The sequence below is a fragment of the Rhamphochromis sp. 'chilingali' genome (genome assembly GCF_963969265.1).
Source record: "Rhamphochromis sp. 'chilingali' genome assembly, chromosome: 4".
Classification (NCBI taxonomy): domain Eukaryota; kingdom Metazoa; phylum Chordata; class Actinopteri; order Cichliformes; family Cichlidae; genus Rhamphochromis; species Rhamphochromis sp. 'chilingali'.
The window spans coordinates 32,245,243-32,270,896 of record NC_137948.1 but is presented as its reverse complement, the minus strand read 5'-3'; the positions used below and the strand labels follow the sequence as shown (position 1 = coordinate 32,270,896).

At 38.8% G+C, this 25,654-nt stretch overlaps 1 protein-coding gene across 1 annotated transcript; it reads right to left on the bottom strand.

Moving 5' to 3' along the window:
• Positions 1-1,022: 1,022 nt before the first annotated feature.
• On the bottom strand, positions 1,023-24,455 carry LOC308395208 (intercellular adhesion molecule 1-like; the record flags this gene model as incomplete). The annotated part of the gene is made up of 7 exons (XM_080879955.1): positions 1,023-2,688; positions 2,817-3,074; positions 3,967-4,299; positions 4,550-4,819; positions 20,352-20,681; positions 20,846-21,115; positions 24,383-24,455. 7 exons carry the CDS (start codon positions 24,453-24,455, stop codon positions 2,522-2,524), a joined length of 1,701 nt encoding a protein of 566 aa, XP_080736081.1. The 3' UTR covers positions 1,023-2,521.
• Positions 24,456-25,654: the final 1,199 nt, after the last annotated feature.

Here is a 25,654-nt window from a genome sequence, read left to right as displayed (position 1 = left end):
TCCCTGTGCCTCCCCGGCCAGCCCAGTGTGGCCACAAGTGTTTGTTGTTTTGCTCTCTCTGCTCTCCTCGCCATGCTCTCTCTCTTGCCTGTCTGCCTGGGCGGAGCTCAGATTGGGCTCCCGCCCTTGGCCTACGCACCTGCAGCTGATCACCGGTGATTTGCAGTTGATCTCTGGCTCTTCTTAAGGCAGGGGCTCTGAACTACTCGCCGCTGGAACATTGAGCTACTCTTGTTAGTATTGCCCGGCTCTATAGCGATTCTGTTGTTCCCGTACTTGCCTTTGACTAATCCACGTCTCTGTAAATAGGTTTATCTGGATCTGCCCTCTTTGTGACGCCTGGGGTGAGTGAAAGTGAGCTGCTTGTGTGGAGATTGTTCGGACCAGGAGAGGAGGGAGTACGAAGACGTGTGTTTCCCCAACCTGTTGACCCTCGGGGCCCTGGTGTTTCCACCCCTTCACATGTATATAGCGCACCAGTGTCATTAATAAAGAACTGTTTGAACCGTGCTTCCTCAGTCCGCGCCGAGTCCGTTACACTGCCGTGACAGATGCGCTGAGTGTTTCTTCCACACTCACCTTTTTTCACTCTCCACTAAAAATGTTTTTAGTAGTTTAATTATTTGAATTGTTTAGTTATTATTACTCTCTGGCTGTCTTTTGCCCTGTCTCCCTTCCCCTCTGCTCCAAACATTTGCAGTAGATGGCTGCCCCTCCCTGAGTCTGCTTCTGTCAGAGAATTCCTCCTGTTAAAATTGAGGTTTTCCACCCCCCCGTTGCCAGAGTGTTTGCTAATAAGGGTTCACCTAATTGCTTTGGTTTTCTCTGTAGTGTCTTCACCTTACAATATAAAGCACCTTGCGTTATCCTGATTTAGCGCTATATAAATAAAAATGAATTGAACTGAATGTAGACAAATAGACAAGGTGAGATTTTTCCACAGGATAAATAGAATCAGAAAAAAAAAAATCAGTATACATGTTTCTCTTTTTTTTTTTTTTTTTTTTTTCAAAAAAGGTTCTGTAATTTATTTACATTTTAAAAATAAACACAAGCTCCAGTGTGCACTGTATTATTACAACTTAGCCTTTTTCACTAATACCCACAATATAACAAACAATCACACATACTATACACAAACATACATGGATGTGGCAACCGTTGGTAGGTCACTAGCTGTTTGTTTGAATCGTAGATAATATATGAAAGATGGGGGTTGCTACAGGTCAGAAACATGACGCCTAACATGTCTTAGATGGTGTCAAACCTGAGGCTTCAAAACCTCAGCCCACAAGCCAGTGGGTGGTGTCACAGAGACCACTTATTTTTTACACTTTAGACTTTCTGAGGGTTTCAGGGCTTCAGTGGAAATTTCATAACGGATGTGAACAACAAAACACTTCAGCCTTGTCTATTTCCCATCAGCCGGTAGAAGCATGGCTCTAAGTTGGCACGATCCTCTTCCAGATTCCTGGCAATGATGGGAGCTGCAAGTCTGAGGCAGCGTGCTGGCAGAGCCAATAACCTGCATGTTTCACATTTCTCCTCTGATTCTCTACAGTGGAGGTCAGGAGTGCAAAGCTAGCCTGACACAATTGCAGCCACTACACTCGTTGAAGGAAGCAACAGAAATTCTCCTTTAGACTTTAGTACAAAAAAAGCACATGTCTAAATAAACATACAAAGTCATTTAAATTATTTTTATACAAACAAAACAGTTAAACAGCATGTTCATCCACACAGCAGTGATAGTGGATATTCAGCCCTCTGCTTGCATATGGATTTGATAGCATTAATTTACTTTCACATTTGCCAAAACAAATTGAAAAAAAAAAAAAGTGTGCAGAATCTTTAAGTTAGTGTCCTGTTAGTCTTGAGTTTGTACTTTTACAGTCACCAAATACTGAAAACATAACTTAAAATAATATCAAATATTTCTCATAGAACTCGATTTTCTCAGCAGTCAACAGTCAAAATCGCGAATGTTTTACATCTTGCTTCTAGTTCAAAGTAGTGGCAGAAATACAGACAAAGGCCAGTAAGCTGCTGCCATGACAACAGTACTAAATTCCAGGCTGTGTAACAGTTAAAGGAAAAAGCTGGTGACATCCTATGTTTTCAGTCTATATCGACACGGGAACTTTGAATTCCACACTCACTACAATGAAATCTAGAGATCACTCCTTAAAAGCTGCAACCCAAGACCTGGATTTAAGGCAGCATATTTACAGGAAGTGACTGCAGAACTGCTGCTGACTGTGTTACAGTACCTTAAAAGCAGAAGCTTGTTAAAAGAGAAAGAAGCTTTTTTTCCATTCAGTATTTAGGTCACCGGTCACGTCACTTAAAGTCTTCATTTCATGCTGTCATTTTTGTTGTTTGGTGTCATCAGATGTCATCAGTAGAGGAAGGTAACCACTACCTCAATCAAACCGGGATGATGTCAAACTTGACAAATTGACTTGAAGAATTAGACAGCACCTAATGTCGAAGAAACAGCTCCAGACTGTTTGTCCACAGTTCAGATATTCTCGCAGTTTTGCAGAGGCAAGGCAGTGCGCATAGGAAACCGTAAAACATCCTTTAGGTTGTAGCTTCCCTTTCGGTTTTGTTTATAGAAAAGACAACATAGCGCACAAATGAGGACAGACAGAACAGCCCCAACTATTATCCATATCCAGGGGAAAGCTGCAGAGTTGGGAATAGAGGCTTTGGTAAAGAAAACAGAAAAAGAGAATATTCAAATTAGTCAAACAGAAAATATCCAAACACTGCTTGAATTGAAACTGGATGTGAAAAACAAACTAAAATCTCACCTTGTACATCAACGTTAAACTCCTTGGTGACATTCCCTACTGTGTTGCTCACAGTGCAGATATACTGTCCTTCATGCTCAAAGCCGACAGAACTGATAGTGAGAACGCTGCCAGTGTAGGAAGATGAGCTATTTTTTGGGCGTGTCCAGGTGTATGAGGGGCTGGGGTTTCCCACAGAGGAGCAGTTCAGGTGTACAGTGTCTCCTTCTTTGACTGTAATCACATCTGGATTTCGTGGCTCATTGAGCTCAGGCCCATCTGTGTGATTATTGAAGGAAAAAAAAGAACAAAAGATTTAGCAAAACAAACAATTTTGGAAGAGAAATTCAATATCGGGAAACATGGGCCTGTTTTCACAGTCGCGCAATTTTGTTAATCTCTGTAACTTTTCATCTGTGATAATTGACAGAGAAAATGTTTAACACGTTGGAAATGTAAAACAGATTATTCACTAACATAATATACAGCAGAAAGTGGAAAGCACTGTCCACAGTTCAGCCCATTTCGCTTAATTTCTACTCTTTAAGATTTCAAAGGATCATATTTTACCAGTTTGTCCACTTCATGATGTTTAACTGCTCTACTTACTTTGCAGGTTAATGCTCACCGCACTAAACATCTGACATAAAATTTATATTACATGCAGTGTGACATTAATAGGTCAGTCTGACAGTTCAGAGAGTTATTCTAGCCATATGGCACTCTGAAAGGAGTGGATGAGTTTTTCTGGAGTGGCTTTAACATAATAAAAAGAACAGACTTTTCTTTCTTGAAGATTTGTTGCAGTCAATTGCTTCCAGATTTAAATTGATATATACTAAAAAAAATTTCATTTAGAGTTTAAACACAATTATTATTATTTTTTAAGGTTCACAAACAAAGTGGAGTTCTATTTTTGGTCTCTACAAACACACTGAGTGTTTTAGTTTTTAGCAGCTAAATCCTCCACTATGTTCATCAGCTTGTGTCAGTCAACAGTTTGTTGATGATGCTTTTTAGAGCCTGTTCATTAACAGTGATGAGAGGTGTGAGGAAGAATCAAAACAGTAAAGTAATGGGACATAAAACTAAACCAGTGACATGAAACATGCTCAAAATGTTAAACTCTGAGGAACAGAACAAAGAGCATCTTTATTTCTCTCAGACTCACAGTAGACTGGAGGAGCAGAGAATTTTTCTGATGTCACCACTGGAGGGCTCTGTGGTCCAGCTGGTCCCAGCTCCAGCTTGGCTTCGCACCAGTACTGGGCTCCATCATCTTTTCTTCTGGGGGTGATGTTCAGAGTGAAGGTCTTATTCACTGGTTTCTTTTGTTCACTCCTGGACTGTTGGTGACCCAGTGCTGTGTTTCCTCTGTAGAAGGTCACATTGAGCTTTTCAACAGGAGCTACGTTCTGTACGCTACACTGCAGGGTGTACTGCTGATTCTCAAACATCATCTCAGTGTGGTTTACAAAGCTGATGGAGGCACTTTCTGGAAGCTCTGTGAAGACCGGGAAAGAAACAAAAATGTAAAGAACAACATAGAATGTAAGCTAGAGGTTGGTCTGCAGCAGCTGAGAGTATGAATCCATCCAACTGTATGTTTCCACAAATAAAGAAGTTTAATTAATCTATGAATTAATAAATATAATAATAAGGTTATAAAGCAATTTTCACTTTAGAATTATAACTAAGTATAAGTGATGTAAAATTCACTAATGCGTCTCCTGTTATAAAGTAAGCATACTTACGATAAAGAGTTGGATTCAGAACGGTAGTACACTGATCACCAGTATCATTGGTATGATAGCACTGTAGAGATATGCCCCATTCAGTCAGTCTGTCAACTGTCCAGAACACCGTGGTTCCATTTTGTGAAACTTTTCCCACAGCGTGCTCTAAACCTGAAGCATCTCCACTGCAGTCCTTCTGACATGCAACACATGTAACATTGGCTGGGTCACCGTACTTCACTACCAGCGCAGATGGAGTGAACACAGGATTTTCTGTGCAGTTAGAACCTGTAAGAAACACATCCAGTGTTGTTATTTGGTAGATTAGCAGATACACTTCATACACAGTGTGCACTATTTTAGTCAGACATTACTGTATATTTTGTATCCTGTAAAAGGTTTCGCAACCCAATAAAATCTTTGTACATTATATGGCTCTGCTGTTCTCTGTGTGTATATGTTTATTTAACCCTAGAACACTATCGCTGGGTGATTTACACCCGAGAAAATAGATTTACATGATTTCTCTCTCCTGCAGCTGTTTGCGTGTCGAGGAGCCTGTGCCATCACCAGGGAAGTCTCAAATGTCCCAGGAATGGGTGGACCAAAGACCAGCTTTCCAGAGTCATTATTTTGTTTTAGGAGTTTTATTTTTCATTTTGTTAGACATAGCACAGTTGAAAGTAAAAGAAGACCACTCTAATTTGTCATGTGTTGTCATATTTTGATATATTTGATTACTTTTCATTGGTTATATTATATCGGGTAAAAATCACCCGGCATTAGTGATCGTGTTACTATTTATAGCGATAGTGTTCCAGGGTTAAAATCAAACACAAAATTAATCAGCAAGATTATACAAGTAGATTCAACTTCTCAATTGATATCAGAACATTTTGTACAAGGTTTATATATAATAAGAATTAGAATAAGGATTAAGAAATCACAGAGACGTTGTTTGCATAGTTACACACTTTGGTGACAAGTTAAAGGAAAAATTTGAACAGTTGAACCCTGCAGTGGGAAGTTTTGGCCCTTATGTGCATCTTTCCTTGAGGCACAGTCAGAGCAAATCAATCATAAAGTTGTTCTGAGTGATCAGTTGATCCTGTTCCATCCTAATTGGTCTCACTTTCATAAAGTGTGAGTTAAACCAATCAGTTAAACCAACATCAGTTAAACCAATCAGAGACCCGGGTCTCTGATTGGTTTAATGACTATAAAAAAGCATGTAAATTATATGCTACAGACCTCGCGGTCACTATAGATCTCAAATCAGTTTAACCAGTGTGGGTTAGCCTGATCAGATCCAGATATGTGAAAAAGAGTAACTGTAACTGTGCAGGTTACAGGCTACTGTAGTTTATTTGAATGAAGTTTTCCTAAGTCTCCTGCTAAGCAAATATATTCATCACAAATGGAAAATGTCTGACAGTCTTTGTAGGAAAGCTACTTTCGGCTGCTCCCAACAACAGATCACCACAGCGGGAAGCTTGATGAAGTTTGATGTGGCAGATTTTTAGGTCAGCTGCCATCCGGACACAGTCCCAAATGGATCAAAGCGGAGAATTTGTAAATCCCTACGCCATGGAGCCACTTTGTAATACATTTTTATCGCTCTAGTTTATACACTGTCTGGTTTCTCAGCCACCACCAAAACACCAAACGAATGAACAGCTTTAGGAAGAATGCTTTTCCATCGGTAGAGGGGTCCGGAGATTTTGGAGGTCGATTCTAAGAAGCACTTTGCTAGTAAAACTTTATGTTGACTCCTTTCATCCCCCCCCCATCTATTTAATAACATGAGACATAATGAAATAATTCAATCTCTGAGTCTCATAATAAAAACACGAAGCGTCAAACTGTTGTATTACTTTGAAGCAGCAACACTCTACCCCCCAAAAGTACGGGGAAAAAAAATCTCTGAGCACAACAGATAACGGGACACTTACCAGAGGCGGACACGCGGACGTCTCGGAAGGAGATCATCAAAGAAATAACGAGGAAAAGGTAACAGGAAAGCATCGTGTCCAGATAGTTTCGTTGGGAAAACGAAAAAGAAAAAACGTTTGTTAATAAAAAAAATCTCCGAGCCCAAAGTTTGTTGGCCAGATGGTGTCTGTAATGAACTGAGAGCAGAACAGATAGCAACATGGAGGTCCACGCTCCTTTATAAGCTGTGGGCGTGGATCAGCGGGCTGGTCTTCTCTTTGGGAAAGTGAAATCGAAAACATCCATCCGGGAAATCTGAATTTTCGGGGAAATCCCATTAAGAAAAATAAGCGATGAGCTCATGTCAGCCTCATAGCAGTCAGGTCCTCTGAACACCACGACCCCCCCCCCCCCCCCCCCACACACACACACACACACACAAAGGGGAGAGGGAGGGGAAACAACAGGAGGACAAAGGAGGGGGGAACAACTAAGCTGTAGTGCCTCTTCACCTCACTGTGCAATACCTTTTGTACAGTACTTTTGTTAATAGTCAATGGTGCAATAGACTCCATACTTGAAATGTGCAATTCACTTGTATTTTTATTTTTATTCCTATTTATTCTATTTATCCCCTTCGTATATTTTATTTATATGTCTCTGTATTTATATATGTGTGTGTGTGTGTGTGTGTGTGTGTGTGTGTGTGTGTGTGTGTGTGTGTGTGTGTGTGTGTGTGTGTGTGTGTGCATATATAATATTCTGTAACTGTAACTTCTGCCGGTGCTGTGCTTTTGGAAACCGAATTTCCCAGAGGAACCCACCCGAGGGATTAATAAAGTTTTATCTTATCTTATCTTATCTTATCTTATCTTATCTTATCTTATCTTATCTTATCTTACACACACACACACACACACACACACACACACACACACACACACACACACACACACACACACACACACACTGGTAAATGAAAACGTGTATGTAGTCTGACTGATCTGAGTGATAAATTCTAAAATGTGCTTTCTTAAAGGAAATACAATAATAGTTTGCAGTGTTTTGCTTTTAAATGTATAAATTAGAAATATTTCAATAAACTCAAAAACTTCAGCAAATATACTTTATGTCCCTTCCTGCTGGTCTGCACACACAAATGCTGAGGCCTAGTTATTTCAGTGAAGCAGATTTCCCTTATCTCTTTCCTGTGAAGCCTTCCTCCAGGACAAAGTCGTGCACAGGACCAGCTCTCAACTGCTAAGACTGAAGCATTAAAAGCCCTTTAGCCTGTCTTCCTATCTGTTTCATTCCTTCACACTTCAGAAATGATCTACAACCTTGTTTAGTCACTCCTCCTTAGTTATTTTTAGTCTGTTTATTCTCGCTCCCCCTTACTCCAGCTTGAAGTCATAAGAGGCACGACTACATATCAGAACATCTGGAAGTGCAGCAGCAGAGCCACACGAGTGAAACAGAGAGACCAAGCCATCTGAAGAAAACTTGTCATTCGTTCATGTCATTCATTTGAGTCAGGGACGAAAGTTTCATAATCATAAAAACACAGTGTTGTGAAGTTTAAATCTCCCCAAACGAACTGATTTGTCACACAGACTAGATCAAACAAATGCATTTATCCATTCTCCAATTAAAAAAAAAATCACAATATCAGTGACATTGTCTAAAGTATACTATTCTCTTTATAGCTCCTTTAATATTTTTATATGTAACAGTAAAAACGAACAAGTGTTAGTGAAAAGGCTTTTGACTCGGGGGTCACTGGTAATCGTGCTGAGCCTTAAGGAGTGTAAAGACAGTTTACATTCCCAACATGCTTCTGTGTTTACTAAAATCTTGCCTCCCTTTGCTTTTTGGACTCATTTTAATGCTTTGGTTTTCATTTTTTGAGGCAGATACAAAAATGTTGGTTGTGAGCCAACCACTGAAACCATGGCAACATTAAATGAGGAAATTCTGAAGGTGTTAGTCATTTATAAAAAGTTTTCAAGTCATGCTGTTGGTATAGTATGAGCTACAATTTGTTATTCACACCAAACATCTTTTTTAATATTAATCCAAGTAAAAGCACTGATATGAATCTGTAAAATGTTTGTGCTACAGACACTAAGGCATGTAATATGTTACTCAAGCAAAAAAATTTAACTAGAAGTAGACAAATGAACTTAAAGTAGTAACACAGAAGCTCTCAATGCAGAAAATGCTGGCTAATGCTGGAGTTTGCTGTTGTAAGGCTGCCATCCCAGATTCCAGTTACTTAGCTTCATTTTAGATTTATCTTCATGATGTTTGCTATTGTATGTAAAATGTGTTATTTAAATAGAGTGGACATGAACTGAACATTGGTTAGATGGTTGTGAAACACGTGGATTTTATTTGATCATCAAAAAAGAATCAAAAATAGTTTTAGAAAAAGAAAATCATAGTTCTGAGCCATTAATGGAAGTAAACTTAGGCTAAATAAAAACAGCAAAACACAACAAACCAACAGCTTCAACAAAACCTACAAACAAAACTGAAGTGGCAAAAAGTGACCTAACAAACAGAGGTCAAAAGGAAAAACAAGCAAACACTAAGAAATGATCTGAATACAAAGAAACTAAACCACTTTAACTTTTCATTAATCACTTCCAACATAACTAAATACTGGATTTAAATGTCAAATGAGATCAACTATATACTTAAAAGAGACCACTGCTGTCATCACCTCATGATCTGAGGACACTTGGCACATTCCAGTCTGGACTTCCTGTGACTGTGAGCGCAGCTTTCCAGCAACCCTGGCAACAATGGTGATTCAAAATGTTACAAGTAGGAGAATCAAGCAGGATGATGTAAGTTTGTTAGTGAGTCAGGAAGTAAAAGGTTTTTCGGGACTAAAGTGACAGGGGAGGTGCTTCTGTGCATGAAGACTTGGAAAGCCTCAAAGAGACCAATCAGGGCAGTGAAGGGAAGAGAGAACGAGGACTGTTAAACATCTAATGGTGAAGGAGTTTATATTCTGTTTGACTGGAGCTTCAGACAAAACTTCCAGATAAAGTTAAACTGGACTCTGTGAGCTTTCTGGTTAGACCTTATCTCTCTGCTTCTCTGTGCTGGGACAGTGCCAGACACGCTGGTGCCATTTGTAGTGTAAAGGCATGCGGTGGTATTCTCAGTGCGATCACAGATTTTAGGGATGTGAATTCAGTCTTGTGTTTTTGTAATGTGTAGTAACTGAAATGTGGGTGAGCGAGGGAACAGCTAAATAGATGCAGTTCATAATCCACATATCAGAGACACTGGATTATTATTAGATTTTTAGAATCAATGAATGAATGTGAGATTTTAATCAGTAAATATTGCTACTGGATAATATTGGATAATTGAATAATTAACTCAAAGTGTTTAAATGATGGAAGAATCACAAGAATCAGAATTATAACAACAGAATCAGCCTCAGTCTCACATAAACTACCAGACAAGTTGGATCACATCTACATCAGTAGAAAGAATCCATAAGCAGGATCTGAAAACATGAGATTAAAAACTCAAATTCACGTCATTATTGTGTGAACTGGGGCTAATTAAACTGGGAAAAATAATTAAACTGGCTTTAAAAATACATTTCTCTTACTTTAGTTAAGTTTATTCCTTATTTTAGTTAGTTAGTTGTTTATTTAGTTGAGTGAAGGGAACTCGCAAAGTAAGAATTTCATTGCTCTGCACGGCCACTTGTGTTTTGTGGTGTATATGACAATAAACTTCTTGAATCCTGAATCTTACTGAGCACATTCCTAGAATACTATACCCACAGAATTAAGGAGTGTAACATCTGCCCAACATCTCCTTTCTCCAGATCTATTAAACTGTGGTTATCAGATAACCATAGTTTGAAGTAGAGTCACTGAAAGTCTGTAATGTTACAGGGCTTTTTCAGTAAATACCTCAGACAAGGAAGTTATGTTTTTGGTAGCATTGGATGTTATTCTGTTGGTAAAAAGAACATTTTGAAAAAAATTATGAAATCTTGTGGAGTGGAGTCATGGAAATTTGTCTGCAGTCCACTCCGGTCCTGCTCCTACACAGTGTTTGTGAAACATAATGAAACGTGGACATGACAACACAAGCTTGAGAACACAGGGAGAGACACACGGGAACAGATAAGGGAGACGAAAGCATAACTAAGACAGACTTACATCGAAGACAGGAAAGACTCATGAATACGGAGACATGGATAAAAACATACTAGAATAAATCACTCAATAAACCCTAACTAAATAACACAAGAACTTAACATTGATGCAATCTAACAAAAGAAAAACAAAAATACAAAATAAACTCAAAACACTGGGTCACAGATCCAGGCCCTGACAATTCCTTTGGACCTCTGACGGCTTCTTTGAGGTCAAATAAGGTTAAACTTTCATAAAATGTCTTTTATCTTTAAAACTGTGGTTAAAATTTAGTGCCTTTGTTAATATTGGCAACATTTATAAAATGATAGTGGAGATCTTAAATATGACATTATAGTTTACAATCAAATATCATGTCACAAATGATATCAAACCGGATTTATATTTTACATCAAGTTGAATCCAAAGTTTATTACATCTTTAAAAATGAGAAAGACAATGACTTGTTAGTTAGTTAGAAATATACTGTAGCATAATATTATATAATAGGCTGAAGTTGTTCACATCCAGTTATTTACAAATCAATACCTTGTCCATTACCTGCTCCTACATAGTGTATGTGTATAAAATACAATACTATTCCCTAAAAGTAAACACTGCTCAGAGACTGAGCTGCATTAGCGGAGGTTTGTGCTTCATCTTGTTAATATTTTTCTGTGTGTTTGTGAGTTTGTATAACTGCTTTTAAAGTTTGATTTGCCACATGGATGTGTGGTTGTTTTTTTTGTTTTTTTTTACATATACGTGTTTCTGTTTAAATTCACAACACATTAAACAGTATAATGAATCAAATCAGAGCATTCATTGTTTCAGTTTCCCGTTGGTAAAGAAGAAATGAAAGTAAAGGTGGCAAAAACCGTGGGAATGGTTGGAGTCATACTTTAGTTAGCTTAGCTTCACTAGTTTGTTTGTCAGCCTCCAGTGACCAGAAGAAGAAGAAAAATGCCCATGTTTTGCTTTCTAGCTTTTCCACTGATTTTTATTCAGGCTCAGTGAAAGGTTCTCCTTATAACTCGAGCTAATCTCTGATGTTCATTCATGAGGTTACAAATTGCCAACAGAGAAAAAATGCTTTAAAGTAGCTTAAAAACCTTAAAGATGTCTAGTTTTGGACAGAGCCAAGTCATTTCTGGACTTCGCCCTCTGCCTGTTCCTCTTCTGGTTTGTTTTGATTATCTGACTGCTTCCACATATCTGAGTCAAGCTCTGGCATGAAGATTTGCATTTTACAGTTTTACCCGTCTGCCTCCTCTTAACCTGTCCTCCTGAAACTTTTAAATAAGAAACATGCACACAAACACACAGAGGGGAGAAAACACACACGCTGGAGGCAAAACTGAGCAGCCTTTAAATTTCACCAGGACTTTGTTGATTGTTTGGAAATGAAAATGCTAAAACATAAATGCATATTTCTACATTCAGATTCCACTTAACAGTACATCTATATACTTCAGCTTTGACCTGTAACAGGCCTGCGTCAGATTAGCTAAAACTGAGTTTTCAGTTCTGCAAAGTTGACAGAAGTGGAAAAAATGAAGCAACAGTGGATTGATGAGTTTCACTGAGGAGTGGATTACGTTTGCATCCTGACGGGACTTTTTTTCTCAGTACGGCTAATTTTAACACTATGACTTTGATTCAAAGAACTGGCAGCTAGTCATACTGCCAGTACTCCTATGAGAATATAAAGAAGTCACAGCTCTCTGAGTGATGACTGATACCTCTTACAGACACTGAAAGCTTCTACAAACAAAAAAAAGAGAAATAACAGCTTGACAGGATCGATTCTAGTTTGCTTTATTCTAAAGTTTAACTAACTGGTAGGCCCTGTCATCAAATTACACTCTGCTGTCAGGGTTTTCATGCTTTTACGCCTTTCTTCGGCCTCATAAGCTTATTTGTTTTTATGTGTACACTCATACTATTTATTTTATATGTTTTTATTCTTATAGTTAATCTGCTGAATTCAATTATATGAAGTGTTTCCCATTTTTCTGTTTTGTTTCTTTTTCCCTCTCCTCGCCTGCAGCACACTGTCCTCTTACGACAGCTGGTCAGGTGAGAAGTGTGTGAGGCTTGTGCTGGTTACAGCCTGTCCAAACACATTAGGCTCATCTAGTATTAAAATATACTGATGCTGTATGGTTTCAGTTCAAGTTTGTTTCAGCAATAACTCATGTCCATCTTTTCTCACTGAATCAGAGTCAGAGAGACTTTATTTATCTCCAAGGGGCAATTAACAATAGAGTCCCCACTAATAACCCTCTATTCACAGTTATTTATATTCAGGGTCAAAGTGAGATACGTATAAACTACATAACTTTGTGAAAATGTCTTAATCAGGTAATATTCACATAAATAATCCAAGTTTGATGTGTGTGTGTGTGGTGTTATGTGAGAAAAGAAAGGTCATTGTTATTACATTACATGTTATGATTGTCTGACATGGGAATAGCTCAACCTTTAAATAACAGGAAATAGGCCTGGAGAATTATGTCACTACCATAGTAGCTCTGACTGTGATCTTGACTGAAAAGTTCAGATTCATGCAGATCATCAGCTTTTTCATATTAACTGTTGCTCACACTGCCTCCAGTATCTCAGATTATTATCTAGCGTCTTCTAGTGGTAAAACACAAGTATTACATTATTAAAGGTCCTCAGGAGGAGCTCACTAGTCAAACCTTTGGGCCCAGCGACCCCCTCACAGGTGAGAATATTTATCTATTATAATCTTGACACCATTTGTGCTCTTAGATGCAATTATTTGTTTAAAAACATTGAATAAAGACTAATTTGTCAGTGACATTAGTGACATTTTTAGTAAATTAATGTTAGTAAATTATTTTGCAGACTGGGTTTTAGGATCTTGAACCCCACTTTGAAATCCACTGCTCATCAACAGCTGGCAGAGCACAAATGTAACATTAAATCAGAGATGAAACTAATGATGAGTATAAACAATGAACCTTCCCTTGCAGATGTGCTTTGCTTTACAGCAAATTCACTTGCAGAAGTCAGACAGACAGAGGCTATGACAGGGAGGGATTTGAGTGATTTGTTCAGATAAGTGCGCTTGGATAGGCTGAGGATGAAATGGGACAAACAAAGACTTTAACAAATACAAACACGGATCCTTAAACGTACTCGTTCAAGACTCAAACATTATTCACTTCTCTCGCTGAACTAAAAAAAAGTAAAAAATGAAATAAAAACTGTGGGTGAATAAACTGCAAGCATAACAGTGACAGCACTTTGTGTGAAGTTAAAAGTCTGTATGTTTGTATCTGTTTTCAGTGATATCAACTCTATTTTTCAAGTCACCTATATTTGACAACAGCATAATAAAAATGGAAATATGGCCACACCAATGAAAAAATCCTGGAGGCGCCGCTGATCTGAAGACCCTGTTGCAGCAAATTTGAAGGACAATAATGTTTGTTTCTTAAAAGATGTGACCACCAGGGGGCATCAGTTACAAAGTATTGATATGATAGCTTGTTAGTCTGTGTGTGTGTGTGTGTGCTTCTGTAACGAATAAATAAATGTCATTATGAATGCAGGTTGTTAGATAATTACACAGTGGCAGCTGTTGCTTAAACATAAGAAAACAAGGATCTAACATGAAATAATAATTAAACCACAGCTCTGAAATCTGTACTTAAGCTGAACAACAACAACAAACTACTGTAAATGCAACAAAGAGACATCGCTAACATCATGTAAGAGTTTTGATCAAGGAAAATAAGTCAGTTAAGATGTTGCCCGAAGTATGCAAAGAATAATAACATTGCAATAAATATCCAGTAAATATCCACACATACTGGTCACCTGCACACACTCAGTGATCTTTGACAGTGATCTTTGTCCCACTGATATCACGAGGGAGTGAAGAGGACATCATGTGGTTGTTTTGTAGACAAAATGACACCCAGATGTTTTTGTGATATAACAAAGAAATTTGTTTAACTGATAGTAAATTATTTTGCAGACCCTATGGCCCTACTTTGAGACTAATAATAATAATAATAATACATTTTATTTTAAAAGCGCCTTTCAAAACACTCAGGGACACTGTACACAGCAGAATAGAGACAAGCAATAACAACAACAAGCATAACAGTTTACAAAGTTATAAAGATAAAATGTGGAGTAAATTTAAAAAGCAGAATGGAAAAGCTTATGTGGAATAGGCTATTGTGAACAGGTGAGTTTTGAGTCTAGACTTAAAAAGAGAGAAGGAAGTGATATTTATCATATCAGGAGGAAGGGAATTCCAAAGTCGAGGAGCAGAGAAAGCCCTGTGCCCCATGGTGGCTAACCGAGGGGAAGGGACAGAGAGAGGAGCCGAGAAGGAATGGTGATCTGAACCAGATCAGAGAGGTATGAAGGGGAGAGATGATGAATAGCCTTAAATGTATACAAAAGTATCTTGAAATTGATGCGGTATTTGAGCGGAAGCCAATGAAGCTGCTGCAGAGCAGGGGTGATGTGGTGCATAGAAGGGGTCCTGGTGATAATACGAGCAGCAGAGTTCGGGACACGTTGAAGCTTATGGAGAAATTTTTGACTAAGACCAAAAAGAAGAGAGTTGCAGTAATCGATCCGGGAAGTGACCAGGCTATGAACAAGAACAGCAGTGGCATGTGGGAAAAGGACGGAGACGATTAATGTTACACAAATGGAAATATGCAGACCGAGTAATGTTATTGATGTGTGAGTTACAAGAGTACTATCGAGGACGACACCCAAACTTTTCACACATGGAGAAACAGAGACTGGCCAGTTATTGATTGTAATTGAAAAGCTATTAGTTCTGGATAGTGTTGTTTAGTGCCTACCAGCAGAAGCTCTGATGTGTTACTATTGAGTTTAAGAAAATTGGAAGAGAACCATGAATTTAGTTCGGCTAAACAGAGAGTGAGGGACTACAGCTCATCAACAGCTGTATAAATATCTGTAATATTTAAAGAAAGAAATCAACTGTTGATCAGAAATGATCAGAAATGTGAAAGCTTGCCTTGCATATGTGCTAAACAGGAAGTTTGCTCACAGAGGATAGACAGACAAGCTGCTAATCAGAATCAGGTGTTAACCATTCAGTCATTTCTTCAGCTGTCAATAACAATAATTTTACTGAGTTTGTAGTTTCCCCTTTGCTTGCGTTTACAGTAGCATCCCAGTGACAGACCGACAAGGACCAGAACTCCCAGTAAGGTTCCACGTATTATGTATGGGATGGAGCTGACTGTAAAAAAGAAAAGAAGAATAATATACACGAGGCAAATTAAAAACACCAAAACAATCACAATGAATTTAATTCTTGGATTAAAGATTGGATTATTCTCAACTGCTGTATCATTTCTAGAGGAAAATATTGTGATTGATCTTCAGTGACTCATTTTCCAGGAAGTATCTGACAACACTCACTTTGTACATCAATGTTAAACTCCTTGGTGACAGTCCCTACAGTGTTGCTCACAGTGCAGATATGCTGTCCTTCATGCTCAAACCCAACAGATTTAATAGTGAGAACGCTGCCACTGTAGGAAGGAGAGCTATTTAATGGGAGTGTCCAGGTGTATGAGGGGCTGGGGTTTCCCACAGAGGAGCAGTTCAGGTGTAGAGTGTCTCCTTCCGTGATTGTGATCACATCTGGATTTGGTGGCTCATTGAGCTCAGGCCCATCTGTGTGATTATTGAAGAAGAAACAGAACACAATATATTAGCAAAATCAACCATTTTTAATTTAAAAGAGGAATGTTCACTGATGAACACATGAATTGTTTTGACAGTCAGACAATTCCTTTAATCTCTGCTGAACTGTGTACAATTAGCCTCTGAGGCTTTCTGGAGTTATTACTAAATGTTCTCAATTAATGTTATCCCCTCTAGGTCATATGATGCACATATACGTATGGTGGTTTCTGGATCCAGATGTGAGTCAGAGTAGCGAGTTAACAGTTGTGTCTGACATCAGACTCCTTTGTTTGGATAAGTTACCTGCTTAAATGTGTTCATGTCACCGGCTCACATCAGTGATCAAACTGTGCTGTTGATTGTGATGATTTGAGAATCATGTTCATCTTAAATATGTTACTGAGGGGGTCTTAAATTAATAACAAAAACATAATAAAGGTCAAAGGCAATATGACTATCACATAAAGACTGAGCATGCCCCTTGTGTCCACACTGAAGTGGAAGCACATATTCATGGAGAGTGGAAAGTATCAAATTACTGTCTCTAGTACACTATACTATACTTCACTTTCACCGTATGCTAGTATACTTAATACTTATTTTTCAGTGGGTAATATTTTACTATTTATTCCACTTCATTATATTTAACTGCTGCAGTTACCTTGCAGGGTGTTGCTCTTTATACAAAACATAATATACAGTATACACCAAAAAACTACCAAAAGTTTGTACACATAATCTCGTTTAATGTTTTTTCTTTATTTTTACTACTTTCATTATTGTAGATACTTACTGAAGACATCAAATATATGAAGCAAGATATATGGAATTATGTAGCAAAGAAATAAATGATAAATAACTCTAAAAATAATGTCTTATATTTTAGATTCCTCAAAGTAGCCACCCTTTGCTTTGTTAACAGCGTTACAAACCCTTGGTCTTCTCTCAATGAGCTTCATGATGCTCACCTGTTTGTACTTCACAGGTGTGACTTGTCATTTTTCATTTGTGGAATTTCTTGTCTTCTTAATTATTGTTGGGACCATCAGTTGTGTTGTGCAGAAGGTTGGTACCCAGCTGACAGCCCTATTTGACAACTGTTAGAATTCATATTAGGGGAAGAACCAATGAGCTAAGTAAAGAGAAATGACAGTTCATCATTACTTTAAGAACTGAAGGTCAGTCAGTCAGAATATTGCTAAAACATCAAGCACTATGAGGAAACTGGCTCACATGAGGACCACCCCAGGAAAGCAAGACAGAGAGTCACCTCTGCTTCTGAGGATAAATTCATCCGAGTCACCAGCATCAGAAATCGCAAGTGAACAGCACCTCTGATCAGAGCCCAGATAAATGCCACACAGAGTTCCAGTAGCAGACACATCTCCACATCAGCTGTTCAGAGGAGACTGCGTGAATCAGGCCTTTATGGTCAAACAGCTGCTAAAAACCACGACTAAGGAAAGGCAACAATCAGAAGAGATTTGTTTGGGCCAAGAAACATAAGGATTGGACATTAAACCAGTGGAAATCTGTGCTTTGGTCTGATGAGTCCAAATCTGAGATCTTTGTTTCCACCTGCCGCGTCTTTGTGCAAAGCAGAAAAGGTGAACGGATGGTCTCTACATGTATAGTTCCCACTGTGAATCATGGAGGAGGTGGTGTGATGGTGTGGGGGTGCTCTCCTGGTGACACTGTTGGGGATTTATTCAAAATTGAAGGTGATAGGTTTGTAGCATAAACCTATTCGCTGGAACGTTAAGACAATATAATTACACTGCAAGCAAGACGCAAGTAGGCAAACTTCTTCATGGTACTCGTGCACGGGAGAGAACCGGACAACCGCTTGACTCCAGTTGGTCTCGTCCGTCCTCCCATACACTATCCTTTTATTGAGGTTACATGAATATGCATAGGTTCATTAACATACGACGTCTACATACACAAAGAGTACCTTGCCTGTGTGTGTGTGTGTGTGTGTGTGTGTGTGTGTGTGTGTGTGTGTGTGTGTGTGTGTGTGGGGACTGCTGATCAAAGGGTCAAACATCCTTGGTCAGGAAGAGGGTAGCCTCCCCCTCACCCTAGATGGTTCATCCTAGATAACACGGTGAGAAAGTCCTGCAGTTCATCTAAACAAAGAGCACTTAGACTAGAACAGACGCAACTACGTTAATCCTACCATAAAACAATAAGACACGGTATGACCTCTCATGCTCCCAAAGTGCTGTCTAACACACACAAAGTTTGCAGACTATCAAGGATCAAAACCTCTACCAATCTACAACTAATTACAAAACTCTAAGCATATATAAGTAAATATTTCTAAGCATAAATGACAATCAACAATACAAATCTAACAGAAGGCACACTAAACCAACATGCCATCCTATCCAGTTTGCATTTAGTTGGACCATCATTTATTTTTCAACAGGACAACGACCCCAAACACACCTCCAGGCTGTGAGAGGCCTATTTGACCAAGAAGGAGAGTGATGGAGTGCACAGTCGTCTGACCGAAACCCAGTCGAGATTGTTTGGGATGAGATGGACCACAGAGCGAAGACAAAAAGACCAACAAGTGCTCAGCACCTCTGGGAACTCCTTCAAGACTGTTGCAAAAACATTTCAGGTGGCGACCTCATGAAGCTCATTGAGAGAATGCCAAGAGTGCGCAAAGTAGTAATCAAAGGAACAGGTGGCTATTTTGAAGAATCTATAATATAAAACGTGTTTTGAGTTATTTCACACTTTTTTGTTTATTACATAATTCCATACGTGTTCATAGTTTTGATGCCTTCAGAAGAATCTACAATGTAAATGTTCATGAAAATAAAGAAACGCCATTAACTCAGAAGGTGTGTCCAAACTTTTGACTGGTAGTGTACAGTGGGTATGGAAAGTATTCAGACCCACTTAAATTGTTCATTCTTTGCCTCTCCTCAGTGCAAGACACATGAATGCCCTCATGGGGTTTGCTAAAAAAAACAAAACAAACAAACACCTGAAGGACTCCAAGATGGTGAGAAATAAGATTCTCTGGTCTGAAGAGACCAAGAGAACTTTTTGGCCTTAATTCTAAGTGGTATGTGTGGAGAAAACCAGGCACTGCTCACCACCTGCCCAGTATAGTCCCAACAGTGAAGCATGCTGGTGGCAGCATCATGCTGTGGGTGTGTTTTTCAGCTGCAGGGACAGGACGACTGGTTGCAAGTGAGGGAAAGATGAATGCGGCCAAGTACAGGGATATCCTGGACGAAAACCTTCTCCCAAGTGCTCTGGACCTCAGACTGGGCCGAAGGTTCACCTTCCAACAAGACAATGACCCTAAGCACACAGCTAAGATAACAAAGGAGTGACTTCACATCAGCGCTGTGACTGTTCTTGAATGTCCGAGCCAGAGCCCTAACTTAAACCCAACATAAAAATGGCTGTCCACCAACGTTTATATCCAACCTGACAGAATCAGAGAGCATCTGCAAGGAGGAATAGCAGAGGATCCCCAAATCCAGGTGTGAAAAACTTGTTGCATCTTTCCCAAAATACTTCCACTAAATACTGAGTAAAAGGTCTGAATACTTAGGACCATGTGATATTTCAGTTTTTCTTTTTTTAATAAATCTGCAAAAATGTCAACAATTCTGTGTTTTTCTGTCAGCATGGGGTGCTGTGTGTACATTAATGAGGAAAAAATGAACTTAAATGATTTTAGCAAATGGCTTCAATATAACAATGAGTGAAAAATTTAAGGGTGCCTGAATACTTTCCGTACCCACTGTATATTAGATATATATTGATATTAAAAGATCAGAGTCTCACTGGTCAGAGATGTGTCTTCAGTCTGAGACTTAGGATAGAAATTGTATTCTCGTCATAATCCGATGGAAAATTGAACAAATGGGGAAAATGATTTGAGGCACTGAAACCTCTTACATTACATAAAGAGCCATGAAAATTACACATGTAAATGTAAATCTGTTTCCCCCCCTCAGACTCACAGTGAACTATAGCAGGGAGCTTTTCTGATGTCACCACTGGAGGGCGCTGTGGTCCAGCTGGTCTCAGCTCCAGCTTGCTTTCGCACCAGTACTGGGCTCCATCATCTTCTCTTCTGGGAGTGATGTTCAGGGTGAAGGTCTCATTCACTGGTTTCTTCTGTTCACTGTTGGACTGTAGGTGACCCAGTGCTGTGTTTCCTCTGTAGAAGGTCACAGTGAGGCTTTGAACAGGAGCTACGTTCTGTACGCTACACTGCAGGGTGTACTGCTGATTCTCAAACATCATCTCAGTGTGGTTTACAAAGCTGATGGAGACACTTTCTGGAGGCTCTGAGAAGACAGGGAAAGAACGAGTAACACAGGTAGATGTCAGTCAGTAACCGCTGAGAGTATGAATCCATCTAACTGTGTATTTACACAAAGAGATTAAATTTAGATCACAGATGATGTAAAATCCACTAAAAAGTCTCATTTTCTAAAGTAAGCATACTTACGATAAAGAGTTGGATTCAGAATGCTTGTACACTGATTGCCAGCATCATTGTTATAATAGCACTGTAGAGATATGCCCCATTCAGTCAGTCTGTCAACCGTCCAGAACATCGTGGTTCCATTTTGTGTAACATTTCCCACAGGGTGCTCCAAACCTGAAGCATCTCCACTGCAGTCCTTCTGACATACAACACATGTAACATTGGCTGGGTCACCGTACTTCACTACCAGTGCAGATGGAGTGAACACAGGATACTCTGTGCAGCTAGGATCTGTAAGAAAAAAACATTACATGCAATTATTTGCAAGGAAAATATTTACCATCCATCCTGCTCACCTCAGTTGCTTTCAATGTATAAGTGTAGCAGGTCCAATCTGAGCCCGTCACAAATGACTGAAGCCTGCACCCTGTCTGAGGATGAGCTTTTTCATGTACAGGAGATCATGATGGTGTCCATGAAGCAGGTGGGAGAAATTCCCATGAAAGTGAAAAGTTAAGAATATGATTACAATTATCGATCAGCTGTCTGTGACAAATATAAGGATGTAGAAAATATGCGATCGCTTCAACTGTGATAACGTTTGACTATATTTGAAACTGTCGATCTCCTGGGATTCACATTTCAGTAACTCTGAAAGATGTGATAAACCAAAAACATCCAGTGAGCAGCACTTCTGCAGAGACAGTGGCTTGTTGAGGCCAGAGGAGAAAGGACAGACTATGGTCATTTAGATTTCACCTGCAACTGTGCTGGACAGAAAAGCATCTGTCCTCGAGGCTACAGCAGCACAAATGCATGTTGGGTTTCAACAAGCCAAAACAGAAATCAGAGGCTGCAGAGAGACAGGCTCCACCAAATCTGGACAGTTAAAGTTTTCCAACATCTTTTCTCACAGGTGTCTCCAAACCAAAAACAGACTGACTGAATTAGAGATGGATCCGATATTACGTATCGGTATCGGTCGATACTGACGTAAATTACTGGATCGGATATCGGAGAAAAATAAAAAATGTAATCCGATCCATTAAATATCAAAAAAGCACCTCACAAAACTTTCGACACGGCGTAACCCTCCTCATAACCGTAGCACATCAGAGCAGTATGCTCACGTGATAGAGCGGCTGTGTGTATTTGTAGCCTGCTACCAATCCTGCATTTCATCTCAGAGGAAGTTATCCCAGAGAGAAGTAAAGCAAGTGTGTAAGTTCATCTCTGAATGTTTGTAAAGCATTCCCACGTTAAGCTTAACAACCGATATATGGAGGACTGCCTCTTGTCTCCCCCTCCCTCTCCTGCTGCTACTTCAATCGTGAAACTGATCAGTGATCAGCTGATCGGCTTTTCTGTCGCGAGTCCGTCTCTCTTGTTTGTTTATCGCCCACTTTGCACCAGGAAGAGGAAACCAGCGGCTGAACAACAGCAGCACGTTTAAGCTTGATAAGCTGTTGTTACAATTTATTTAATATTACTTTCTACACCAGGATCTTTTTCTACTAGCTGACGGCTGGTAACTGTGCAGGGGCGGATCTAGCAAAGTTTAGCCAGGGGGGCCGATAGGGCATGAACAGGGAGAAGGGGGCACAAAGACATACTTTTCTTTCTTATTCTCATTTAAAATGTCTAGCTTTTAATAAATAATTATCTGAATCTTACACCCAAATTTTTAATCTGATGTAAAATGAATAGAAGTCCATTAAGTCTAATACACCCTAGTAAGCTACTTTTTCCTTTGGGAAGGTATCATCTGTGCAGTCTGCAGTTCTGTTGAAGAAAGATGTTGAATCTATTTAATTATTCTTGAAAAAAAAAAAGTATTTCTGTGCATTTTTTTTCACACTGCATCAAATTAAACTTGATTACGTCGATTAAGCATCATGAGGTGGAGGGGGGGGTTCCCTATTTTATTTTATTTTTTGCTGGGGTTTGCAACCCTATTAGTTAGGTTGCTTACTCTTTAAAATACCAGAATAGGGAGGATGGAGTAGGTTTAAGTTTATTAGATTGATCAGTATTGCTGAACTATGAAATATTTTGGGTGCAGTGCATTTTTTGCATACAGGTATAACAGAATAGCTTTAGTGGGGTTTTTTTTGGGTTTTTTTTAACTTGAGTATGAACTTATACAAAAAGCAGCAAGATATTAAAAAAAACAGTTATATTGATTAAAAAACACACTATATCAGATTCATATCGGCCGATATCCAAATTTATGATATCGGTATCGGTATCGGGCATAAAAAAGTGGTTTCATGCCATCTCTAGACTGAATGGGACAAATCTGTCAACATCTTTTGGACTCAAGAGCAAGAAGAACTGAGGCTGTTTTAGAGCAAATTGAGGCCCTGCTAAGCATTTAAATGATAACTGACTTTGCAGTTAATAATGATAATTAATCATTGATTGTCTTAAAGTAACTTTTAGATTTGACTTGAATCTTCCAGCTTTGTGCGTCATAAAGACATAGTCACCCTTTCCTACACAGTAAGCGACAGAGAGAGATGAGAAATTCTGATGTCGGACAGTGTGGAGAGATTATGAGGACCCAAATGCAGACACTTGAAAAAGGGAGTGAGTTTAAACAAAAGGCGAGCCGTTTATTTGGGTTGAATGAAAATATAAATAAGAGGCAAATGAGAACAGAGACTTAACTAACAAACTAAACTGCATGAACTAAAGCTAAACACTAAACACAGAACACGGAACACAAGACCTGGATGTGGGAACATGGAGCGAGAAGGCGGAGCTGGAGGAAGGAACGCAAATGGACACAAGACAACTGCGGAGACAAAGGAAGGACACACAAAGAGGGAAACATGGAAACAGTTATGGGAGACGAGACACGGAGGGAGCGAGACCAAACACAGACATGACTGGGGAAAAACACACAGAGGACATGGCAGACTCTCACAGGAGACACAGGGAAGAGACAGAGCCCAAAAAACAGATACAAATAAACTCAACAGCATAAAAAAACTGAACTCAAGACTAAACTGAATGAAATTAAAACATCTTCACAATGTAACGGAAGGAAACGTGAACACAAAATAACACAAAACATTAGAGGAGCAAAACTCTGACCTAAACATCCTGATAAAGCAAAGCATCATAAATCAAAAGGAAAACTCAAAACGCTCAAAACACTCAAACCATGACATGTGAACGTTAAATAAACCAACAAATTGATACATGATGCAGAGCCTGCCTGAAGTAGCTCCCAGGCTTTGCTCCATTAGCTAAGAAAGTGGTTAATACTGTACTACACATATAGTTGCAGTATATCACTTCATATGTTATGCACTGTCTGGCACTTAAAAGGATATAGATGATAACTATTACACAGAAAATAAGGAAGGCACAATACTGAGAAAAGTAAATTAAGAAAATTACGATAAATATATATATATATTGTGAAACAATACATGTGAAAATCACATAATTTAATCGTTTAATATAATGTACAGTAAATAAGACCATTGCAAAAAATAGAACTGCCATTTATAAACACAGTAACAAAACTCCACATGTGTGAGAACTTACCGTAGCCTGACACATGGAAGTGACACAGAGAATGCAACAAAGAAACAGCCAAAAATATGCAACAGCAAAACATGATGTTCAGCTGATGTCGTCCAAAAGTGAAGCTGATCAGCTCAGGTCTGAAATTTAAAGGAACTGCTGCTCTGTGTGTGTGTGTGTGTGTGTGTGTGTGTGTGTGTGTGTGTGTGTGTGTGTGTGTAGGTGTGATGTGAGACTGGGTGGGAATATCATAAACAAGTGGTGCTTTTACAAATACCAGATACAAAATGCAAACTAAACTTCTTCATCAAAATAATTTACATGATAGGTTTACACACACACTCATCGTGGGTGTGAAACTTTTGGTAATTTGTGGGTTTTTAATCATTTCTTTGAACTGTTCTTTTTCCAGGGTGCAATGACTGTACAGCACACGCTGTTAAAAAACACACAAACAAGAATTGGGTCACAAGTTTGAATTTATTTTAGACTTTATTCAGTCCGCACTGGGCCAGAGTTTACATACAAACAGAAATATTCTTATCTATATATCTCTACACATCATTGCACAAGCACTTAACAACAACAACAACAACAATGTACTTCAGTAATATACCTCATAACTCATAACTGTTCACTGTCAGTGTGCACACTGTTGATTTGCACACCTTTTTAATTTTGATTTTTAACTTTTATACTTGACTTTTAGATTTAGTTTTATTCTTTTATCTGGTCGGCAGTTGCACAGCTATAAGCATCTCTCTGCATGTCATATTGTGTATGATTGTGTATATAAAAAAATGTTTTTTTATTTGATTTGATATATACACACTCACATCTGTAATAACTGGTTCTGAAGGTTATACAAAGTATTTTAACTTGACAAGGCCTATCAATGTCTCTGGAAAGGTCGTCATTTTGATGCAGGGAAAAAGAGCAGTTCAAAGAAATCGTTAAAAGTCCCAAAATACAATGGCATTAATGCCCATGATGAGTGCTGTCAGATGAGAGGGAACATTTTATTAAATTAAAAATCACACAGAACAAAAACTAAGGTAATATATAAATGTTTTATGTAAAAAAACAAAAACAAAGTTATCTAAGTTCAAACATTTTCACTTTCTAAAAAGTGCGTTCTGTGAGGTGTCAAGCACTTTTCACACATGCGTCACACATGACTGAAGCTGATAAGGCAAAACCACAGGAAGGGTGTTTATGTTCATGTATCAGTTTTGTCAGCATTTGAATTTCTTTTTAGAGACAGCTCATGAAGTTCAAAAATATTTTAGGGAG